Raw genomic sequence first — 10027 nt, forward strand, 5'->3', positions numbered from 1 at the left:
TCCCTGCACTCTGCCGACCTTTTGGCTGTGAGCCTTATGCTTCAGGCTTATAGCAGGCTCACCCCACCCCACCCCACCCCTTCTAGGTCCAGGGTGTCCGCCCACACGCCCACATCCCTAGGGCCTGTCTGGCTCTGGTTTGGACACAACATTGGATGGACAAGTCTAGCCCCAGAATGTAAATTAAGTTTCCCCACATGTAAATTAAGCAAATGGACACAGCAAGGCCTATCCCCAGGGTGGGGTGGGGACTAGATGACCCTCTGTGGCGTCAGGGTGCAGGGATGCCCCTCTCTCCACTGCCCCAGCTGGCTGACATTCTAGCTCAGGGAGGGGTGCGTCGGCACAGTCCAGCTCCCACGTGCCTCAGACGGCACCTGCCCCATGGTGGTGAGAGTGCTGGTCAGGCCAGCTGCTCCTCCACTGGGGTGGCCGCTGGGCCAGCACAGGGCCCACATCCCATCCACCAGCCCTCACTTGCCCCGTGAGCTCAGTGCGCCGGGAACTTCTGAACCCTGCTTCCCACCCGGGGAATGGGGACCGGCCTTCTCCAGAGCTTGTTGAAGACAACAGGTGTACAGCCTCAGCTCTGTCTCCAAGTGGGGACCAGGCCCAGGGCAGTCCCCTTGGACCCAAAACCTCCTGCACCTGGATCCAGGCTGCAAGCTCACTGGCCAGGAGCATGTGGAGGTGGTAGGGTCAGCGGGACAGGGAACCTTGGGGAGAAGGCTGCTGTACCCTCGTAGGCAGCCCAGAACACCCAGGGCCCTCCTGTGCTCAGGGCCAGGCCTCAGCTCCTCCCCGCCTCATAAAGCAGCTTCAGGCCTGTTAGAACCCCAGTGGCCCCCCGCGCTCACTCACAAAGCCCCACCAGCACACCTCAGAAACCCTCAAATGCAACAGCAGCAGGAAAGGTCAAGCCCCAGCAACCCCAAGCGCCACCACACCCTCACAGGAAGCAAAGACACAGCTTCCTCGCTGCCCTATGTTTTCTCCCAACCAGCCCGGCCTCACAAGGCCCACAGCAGGTGACAGTCACACCAGGACACGGCACGAGGGAGACCGCTGCCTTTGGACAGCAGCAGACGCTGGGATCTGCTCCTTCTGGGGCCTTCTGGCTGGGTGGAGAGGCTGGAACGCTGCACATGCACACACCCCGTGACGACTCCCTGGGCTCCCTGCCTCCGGGAGGCATTTACGACGCACCCAGGCTTGGAGGGGGAGGTGTGGGGCTCATGGCTGGGAAGGCCCGCCTCCTTGTGGTGCTCCAGGGGAGCAAGGTCATCCCAAGTCCTGGGCGCGGCAGTGGTTGAGCCAGAGACCCAGGCGAGGTGGGTCACAGCGCCGCACGGCTGACCTCTGCTGGCCCGGCAGGTACCACACGCAGCAGGCAGAGAGCCAGGCGCCGCCTCCTGGATGCGGTTTAATTCCCAAGGTTTCCAGGGATGAGCATACCTTCACACAGAGAGGAAGCACAGGCCAGGCCAGCCAGAATCCTTATTCTGTCGAGGAACAAAGTGCCAGCCTGGTGGCACCAGAAACCAGCACCACCACGGCGCTGCCTGCCCCACCATCCAGACCATCCAGGGCGGGAAGCTGACCTCCGCTCCCTGCTCAGCCCCAGAACGCATCCCCAAGACCAGAGGCTGCACGCACAGCCTCAGGGAGGCACAGCGGTGGGCCTACGTCTCTCCTCTCTGTGCCTGAAGCTGCGCAGTGGGTTCCGGGTCCGTGCCTTCTGCGGGGCAAAGTCACAGGTTAGCCAGGAAATTGGGTTCAGCGGAGACAGACGGGGAGAGATGGGAGGCGTGGTCCCCGCTAGACAGAGTGGGCAGCAGGGGCAGAGCAGACCCTCATGTGTTCTTGAAGCCGCTGGCAAGCAGCCCAGGGAGTGTCTGCCCCCACGACTAACCCGCAGCCCAAGAGCATGGGCCGAGTTCTCAGGGCCCTTCCCCCACCTCCCAAGGGCAAGGGACACGCACACCCCTAGGACAATGGAACGAGGTAGGAGAGCCCTGCAGCATCACCAAGGACCCAGAAAACTTACCTTGACCTTGGCCTTCTTAGAGGCCAGCTTCTTCCGCTTCTTGGGAGGGTGGACGAGACCACGCAGAGCAGGAGGGACTAAAAGACACATAGACCCCATGGCTGCCACCACCCCTGCACGTAGCCCACCTGCCCACCCACTCCCCCAGTGACCGGCGGGCTGGCTCCAATCTGCCCCTATGTCCAAGGGGCCCAGGAGCCCCCGCTGCCTCCCGCCACGTGCCCAGGGCTGCGAGGGTGGCTGTGTTCTGGGGCGAGATTGCAAAGACACAGGTTAAGTCCCTCCCCGACAGTGTTTGTTTGTTGCGGTAAGAACGTGGCAGAAAGATAAAATCACATGCATTTTTAAGGCAAAAAAAGATACTTCTGAAACAGGAAAAAAGCCCACGTGTAACTTCTTCACATGTGGTCTGTTATTACAAATTCATACCCAAGCAGAGCCCTTCCCCCACATCCTTCCTACACCCACCAGGCCACATGGTCACTGCTGCCACCTGCTGTGATCCTTGGCCTCTGACCTCACCACCACCTGACCTTGGCAGGGCACCCACCCAATCCCCACAGGCCTCCACATCCCACTGCCGCCCTCTCCCACCTCACCTGGCCCCCTAGGCTCCCCGCCACACACTCTTACCAAAGACTTTGCTCCTGTGGGATGCAGGACAGGGTTCCCTCACCCCCTTCTCCCTGTCTCTCCAGGTCAGTCCTTGGGGACCTGGCCCCCACCAGTCCCTCCAGGTCAGTCCTGGGGAACCCGGCCCCCACCAGTCCCTCCAGGTCAGTCCTGGGGAACCCGGCCCCCACCAATCCCTCCAGGTCAGTCCTGGGAAACCCTACCACACCAATCTCTCCAGGTCAGTCCTTGGGGAACCTGGCCCCCACCAATCCCTCCGGGTCAGTCCTGGGGAACCTGGCCCCCACCAATCCCTCCAGTTCAGTCCTTGGGAACCCGGGCCCCACCAATCTCTCCAAGTCAGTCCTTGGGGAGCCCGGCCCCCACCAGTCCCTCCAGGTCTTTGGGGAACCCAGCCCCCACCAGTCCCTCCAGGTCAGTCCTTGGGAACCCAGCCTCCACCAATCCCTCCAGGTCTTTGGGGAACCCGGCCGCCACCAGTCCCTCCAGGTCAGTGCTTGGGGAACTTAGCCCCCACCAATCCCTCCAGGTCAGTCCTTGGGGAACCTGGCCCCACGAATGCCTTGTCAGTCCTTGGGGAACCCGGCCCCCACCAATCCCTGAAGGTCAGTCCTGGGGAACTTGGCCCCCACCAATCCCTCCAGATCAGTCCTGGGGAATTCGGCCCCCACCAGTCCCTCCAGTCTTTGGAGAACCTGGCCCCCACCAGTCCCTCCAGATCAGGCCTGGGGAATTCGGTCCTTCCAGTTCAGTCCTTGGGGAACCTGGCCCCCACCAATCTCTCCAGGTCAGTCCTTGGGGAACCTGGCTTTCACCAACGTCTCCAGGTCAGTCCTTGGGGAACCTGGCCCCCACCAATCCCTAAAGGTCAGTCCTGGGGAACTCGGCTCCCACCAATCCCTCCAGATCAGTCCTGGGGAATTCGGCCCCCACCAGTCCCTCCAGTCTTTAGAGAACCTGGCCCCCACCAGTCCCTCCAGGTCAGTCCTGGGGAACCTGCTCCACCAGTCTCTGTGGCACCTTCCCGTGTTCTGAATCCTTCTGTGCTGCTGGCCCAAGCCTCTCCTGCACACCCACGGGCTTGAGAGGGCCAACTCTTACTGGTCCTTCCCCCTTAACCCGTCTTCAGCAAGTTCAGCACAAAAATACATGTGCTTGTTACCAGAGACACCACACACCGGACACCTTTACCAGGATTACGGCTGCACAAAGAAAACTAGACACTTGGACCACCTGGTTGAATTTTGGCTTTGACTGTACCCCACAAGCTGAACTCATGGTCCGTTCCTGACATAACGGTAACCTGGGCATCTCTGGTCCCCATGAGGCTCAGACAGGCCTGTTCCCCAATCCCCCACCCCCGCTTCACCGCCTGCCATGACCCCCTTCCACACTGGCCCTGCTGCATAACCAGCGGCTGGGATGGTGCTGCTGGGCCTGGGTGCGGCCTCTGCCAGTGCCTGCAGCGTGGGGTCCCTGCCCCCGCCCACACAGGGGTACGCGCTCACCTAGGTAGTCAGGGACATGGCCCAGGTGGGGCTTCACCACAGCAGGGTGCAAAGGCAGATCGTGCCGCAGCAGCTGGAGGTCCCGGGGGTTGTCTTCGAAGTATGTCTGCAGGGGACACGGGCAAACAGCAGGCTCGCTCTTCCTTCTGAGGCCCTCCTGTGAGCAGCTGCGCCCCACGTGCTCCCTGCTCAGAGCCACATGTGTCCCCCACAGAGACCGAGTCCCCCCCCCACTGGCCCTCACCTTGAGCCTCTCTGAATGCAGAAGTTCCTCCTTGATCTCCTTCAACCTTGCCTCTCGGATGGCCTGTTTTGTCACTGAGCGCATGGCGTCCTGGGTGTGCACACCAGAGGTCAGGACAGCGAGGCTGCCCAATCCTCCCTCGTGCCCAGCATTCAGCAGCAGGGGTCTGACCCAGGTCCCTGAGGAACGGACCCCCCTCCCCCCACCCCACGTTCCACTCACCCTGCAGCGATACCGGAAGGCCTCGATCTCCTCCATGCGGAACTGGTAGGGAAGCAGGACAGGGGCCTCATTCTCTGTGGAGAGAACAGCACAGAGGGTCCCCTGGGCTGAAGGTTCAGGGTGGGTCTACCGGGGGGTCACCTGCTCAGAGCCCCTTGTAACCCCTCCCTGGGGCGAAACAGCCCAGAGCCCAGCCCACTGCTTCCCTGTGACGTTCATGTGCAGTGAGAAACCGGAGTCTTGTGGATGGCCCACGACAGCTGCTCCAGGACACTGTGGCTGGGGCAACCCATCATCCCCTGGGTGCCAGACACATCCTCAGCCTCGCAACCTGCCCACCTACCCACTCTCGCCATAAGAGCAGCAAAAGTACGGCAAAGGGCAGCACAGAACACCACCACCTGCAGCCACGCTCCGTTCTGAGCAGGAATGGCCACGCTGGGACACTCAGCGTCCGTGACAAACCAGCGTCCCAGCTGAAGAAGCCAGGGCACAACGCACCCCTCGCACGCCTGCCAAGCGGTGCCCCAGCCCATCTTCTGCACGAGCCCACAGGCTTAATGCCACGTGGTGAATGGTGTCTTTCCCGCACCCCCAACACAGGCAGCAATGAGACTCCACAGAAGCCCTGCCCGGACCTCCTTCCAGAACCTCCTGGCTGGAGGGCAGCCCCAGCCACGCCCCTTGCACAGCCTGCCCCTCGGCCTGGAAAGATGCCAGCTACACTGCTGCAAGGTAACCTCGAAGACACAGAGGAGCCCAGACCACGGCTGGGCTACCTGGGGGTCAGGGAAGGACACCCCGCGTAGCCTCCTCTCTCAAAGTCCTCTCCTGGGACACCACCAGCCCCCTCCCTTTTCTCCAAACCCCCTCCCCTCCCTTGGCCCTTCTGCCCCTTGAATCAGACAATAAACGTGACTCTGACCCCCTGCCCGACAGCTCTGGACCTCAGCTTAATCATTTGTGGGGGATGCCACCTGCCACCCTGAGTGTGAGAAGGTGGAGCAGGAGGGAGGGGCAGGGCAGGGCAGGGCCGAGCAGAGCAGGGCCGAGCAGGGGTGCTACTGCCCACGCTGGTGTCCCCGCTGCCATCCCCACCACTGAGTCTGAGGTGTGGCTGGAGAGGAGGGCTGGGCTCTCACCTCCACAGAGAAGCTCCTCGATCGTGTCCAGGTGCGACTGCTCAGCGGGCAGCACGAAAGTCAAAACCATGCCTGGGTTGTTGGCGCGCGCCGTCCTGCAAGGACACGTGGCCCGGCATCAATCTCCAGCCCGAGGCCCACTGCCTGCCCGCCACGCCCCAGCTCTCCTACCTGCCAGCCCGATGAATGTAGGCTTCAGGGGTAGGGGGCAGATCAAAGTTGAGCACAGCGCACACGTGGTGGAAGTCTATGCCCCGGGCCACGCCGGCCTCCGGATCAGAAGCCCTGTGGGGAGACATCCCAGTGTCAGACTGACCTCCTCCTCCCTCCAGACCAGCGATCTCCAGCCTCTCAAGCCTCTTAATTCACAACATCTCTCAATAAAGCCTGATAAGAAACCGTAAAACCCTAATGGGTTTAAAACCCTAGAATTGGTACTGTTTCAGGACCTGGGGTAGTGGCAGCGGCCAAACCTTTCACCCTGACCTCAGCGCGGGGGGGGGGGGGCAGACTCACTGCGTCACAAAGCGATCCGAGAGCCACACCTGGAGTCTGTTAGGCTCACGTTCCCTTGGGGAACCTACTCCTCACCCATCACAGACGCACACCCAGCACAGGACGGCCCACCAACAAGCCATGTTTGGCCCCTACCGCTGCCCTGGGGCGCATGCAGGTACACCCTTCACCCCTCTTCTGTGGACCCGCAGGCCTGAACACCAGACTCCCTGCAGGGGCTGGGAAGAGAGACCAGCACTCACCTGTCTCCCTTGGGGCCCTTGCCTCGACGCTTGCCCTTAACCGGGGCTCCCAGAACTTCGGTGTCGGTCGCTATGACACAGTCATAGAAGCCTTGGTTGAACTGTGAGATGATGTGGCACCTGTGGCCCGAGGGCAGAGGAAGCGTTGGGCCCAGGAAGCAGCTGGAGTCCCCCTCCCACCCTGACATCATTGTAACCACCACCCTGACACTTTCCTCCTCTCCAACTCTGTTCCTGCTCAACCGTCGTGCCTCAACAGCCTCAGCTGAAGACAAAGCGACGGCAGGAGTTGTGACAGGGAAAGTCAGCGAAGATCAGTCAGGCCCACAGCCAGGCCTCTACTTTGTGCTTAAGAGAGAACGCCAGCCGCGCCCACCCCCACCAACCCCCTCGGGCGCATCTCAGCTGGGGGGTGGCGTGGCCCACCTGGAGCGCAGTGGCAGCTCCCCGTTGAGCACGCAGGCGGGGATGCCAAACTGCTCCAGGAACAGGCGCAGCCTGTAACTCCTCTCCAGCGTGTTGACAAACAGCAGGGACTTGCCCCGGATCAGCGAGAGCTTGAGCAGGGCGTACAGCAGCAGGAACTTGTCCTCCTCGGTCTCACAGACCACCTGAAACTGCTTTAACTGGTCTGGCCCTGGCAGCTGGGACTCCTGCAGCTTGAGAGTAACCTACGGGAAGACAGCCCCGCGGCCCGCAGTCAGGTCAGCTACCGCAAGCTGCTGGCCAACCAGGGCACAAAAGTGTGAGCCAGGGCACCCTGCGTCCCCTTCATCTGGGCGCCATGACAATTCAACGCACCCTAACCGTCGTATGGGTGGAGGACACAAGACTACGATGCGCTAGAGGCACGTGACAGAGAAACACAACATGAGGAATGGCCCTCAGGAGGAAAGCCCTACGGCAGTGACCTTTCAGAAAAGTCCAGCTCACGTAAGGTGAGAGCTTCGGCCATGCTGCTCAAAGCAGCCTTTCTGACCCTTGGGGGTCCCTGCTCATACCTTGAACCACCCCAGTGGACATCCGCGTGGTTGTCTGTAGCAGACAGCGTGTTAACAACCACCGGCCTCTAGCGCCTCAGAACCAGAGACGCTCACGCCCTAACAACCGTCCCACCCGAGATACCAAAGAGCTCCTTGGAGAAGGGAGTTTCACATCAGCGGCTCCAGCTGGTACTGCAGGGCCCTTACCGGGTTATGCAATACCAGCTCCTTGAGGGCCTGCACGTCCTCGTTGAAAGTAGCTGACATCAGAAAAGCCTGATAAATCCGGGGCAAGTGACTGGAACAAAGCAGAACCTGTCAGACTCCAGCTCCGAGCCACCAAGTGTAGCAGGTGAAGCTCCGGCCCCCTGCTCCAGGCCGTGGAGCCTGTTCCCACCCCACGCATCCTCCTTACCAGAGCAGACTCTTGAGTTCCTCCTCAAAACCAAAGGAGAAGAGAAGGTCAGCCTCGTCCACCACGAGCAGCTCCAGGGAGTCTCGCAGGGTCAAGCTGTCTTGCTGCAAGTGGTTTAAGATGCGAGACGGGGTCCCCACTACTATATCGGGCTTCTCCATCAGCACAGCTCTGCAGGCAGGCAACACCTCAGTATGGGGGAGAAGAATGCAGCTGGGGCCTCACCCCTTCCTGCTCCTCCTCATGACTGCATAACCCCCCCCTTAGCCCCCCCCCCAGGCCCATGCCCTTCATTCCTCCACGGCCCTGCTGCTCTCACCTACCTCTGAGAGGCTGAGTCTTCAGCAGCGGAGACATCCGCCACCCGGATGTCCCGAGCGCAGTAGGCCGCCAGCTGCTGAACCATGGACCGGGCCTGCCGCGCCAGCTCCTTGGTGGGCACCAGCACGAGCCCTCTCACAGCCTGCTCTACCGCGGGGCCAGTCTGCAAGAGCACAAACGTCGTACTTCAGCGGGCCAGCCCGCAGCCGCAGAGCCATTGGACGCTTTGCTTTCCTTTCCTCCGTCTCTTCCGGGCAATCTGACCCAACCGAGGGGGCTTCCCCATAACCACCTGGCTGTGTCCTCAACAAGCCCTCGCTCACTTGTATTCTTCTCAGAACGGAATCCTCTTTCCGCAGGCGCCGACCCTCACGAACGGCAACTTACTTTGCGGTTACAAAGTTACTTAAACGCTAGAGGTTCACGTGAGTTAAGCAGAACCGGGAAAGGTACCCGCTCTCCATGGCACAGAGAAGGGAGTGTGATGCAATCTCTACGCAAAGAACAACGCTGGCAGCGCCTGGGCCGGGGCCAGGCAACCTCGGTTGCAGCCCAGTGCGCGGACCAGCACCAGGCTCGCCCCTCCCGCCCCCCGGGCTCCCGCCCCGACCCACCGCCTTCCTGTGGAGCAGCAGCTGCAACATCGGAATGGCGTAAGCGGCCGTCTTCCCCGAGCCCGTGCGCGCCCGAGCTAGGAGGTCCTTCCCCTCCAGGGCCAGCGGGATGGCCTTCTCCTGGATCAGCGTGGGGCGCGACCAGCCCAGGTCGGCGACGGCCTAGGAGACACGAGGCGCGGCTCAGGCGGCGCGCGGCGCTGTGGCCGCCCCCGCCCCGTCGGCCCGGCTCCTCAGCCCTCCCTGGTACCTGCAGGAGCCGGGGATCCAGACCCATGTGCTCGAAGCCCAGCAGCTCTGGGTCCGCCATGCCGCCTCTCTGCGACGCCAGCGCAAACGCACCGCAGTCAGAGCGCAACTGCGCATGGGCCACACCCCCCGGAAGTGCTGCGGCTGGGCTTCCGGCGTTCCGGCTGGGCTGTGCAGCTGCGGCCGTGCGCAGGGTCCGGGGTCGCAGGCGGAGCCTCATCCTCAGGCCCGGCCGGGCGGGTGTTCCGGCGACGGAGGCGGGGCTGCGTGGACGCCGGTGGGGTTTTCTCGGTGCCCGCCTCCGCCCGCCCACCAAGGACCCGGACCCGCCTCCTGTCCGCAGTTGTTGCCTGTGGGTCCACCTTCAGTTAGCGCTGCCTCTGTCAGCCTCGCCCTAGGAGTCCCGCCCGCACTGCCTCCACCGGGAGACTAGTGTCGGGGCCTGCCTGTGTGCACCCCCCGCCGGGGAGGGGGCCCCCCGAAGCCGCCCCCGGGTCGCGGTGTGTGCGCCTCGCCTGCCCCCGGGCCGCCGCGCTTGAGGCCACCTTCTCGGCACCTGCGGCGTCCGTGGAGTCCAGGCTGCAGTGGGAACCGAGCAGGGGGTGGCGGCTTGCAGAGAAAACAGGTGACCCTGCATGCACCAGCACAAGGGCTCAGGGCCCCGAGGCACTCCATAGGACAGACAGGCTGCAGCACCTAGGCCGTACTGGGATGAGGGCTGGAAAAACGACTAGCATGAGAGAGAGGAAGGTCGGCCGGCCTGAAGTTCCCGAATGTGGCTACCCATCAGTTACCTGCACAACGTGGTTAAAAATAAGGATTCTCAGGGGCGCCTGGGTGGCGCAGTCGGTTAAGCGTCCGACTTCAGCCAGGTCACGATCTCGCGGTCCG

General features: G+C 62.4%; 1 protein-coding gene across 1 annotated transcript; it reads right to left on the minus strand.

The window, feature by feature from the left end:
* Positions 1–1143: 1143 nt before the first annotated feature.
* Positions 1144–9583, minus strand: DDX56 (DEAD-box helicase 56). The gene is made up of 14 exons (XM_030307599.2): positions 9138–9583; positions 8888–9049; positions 8276–8436; positions 7953–8123; positions 7745–7835; positions 6981–7225; positions 6555–6674; positions 5968–6081; positions 5797–5891; positions 4655–4728; positions 4433–4522; positions 4189–4294; positions 2048–2124; positions 1144–1738 (listed from the first exon to the last, which is right to left on the minus strand). The coding sequence occupies exons 1-14, from the start codon at positions 9354–9356 to the stop codon at positions 1661–1663; spliced, it is 1803 nt and encodes a 600-aa protein (XP_030163459.1). The 5' UTR covers positions 9357–9583; the 3' UTR covers positions 1144–1660.
* Positions 9584–10027: the final 444 nt, after the last annotated feature.

Source organism: Lynx canadensis, chromosome A2 (assembly GCF_007474595.2).
Source record: "Lynx canadensis isolate LIC74 chromosome A2, mLynCan4.pri.v2, whole genome shotgun sequence".
Lineage (NCBI taxonomy): Eukaryota > Metazoa > Chordata > Mammalia > Carnivora > Felidae > Lynx > Lynx canadensis.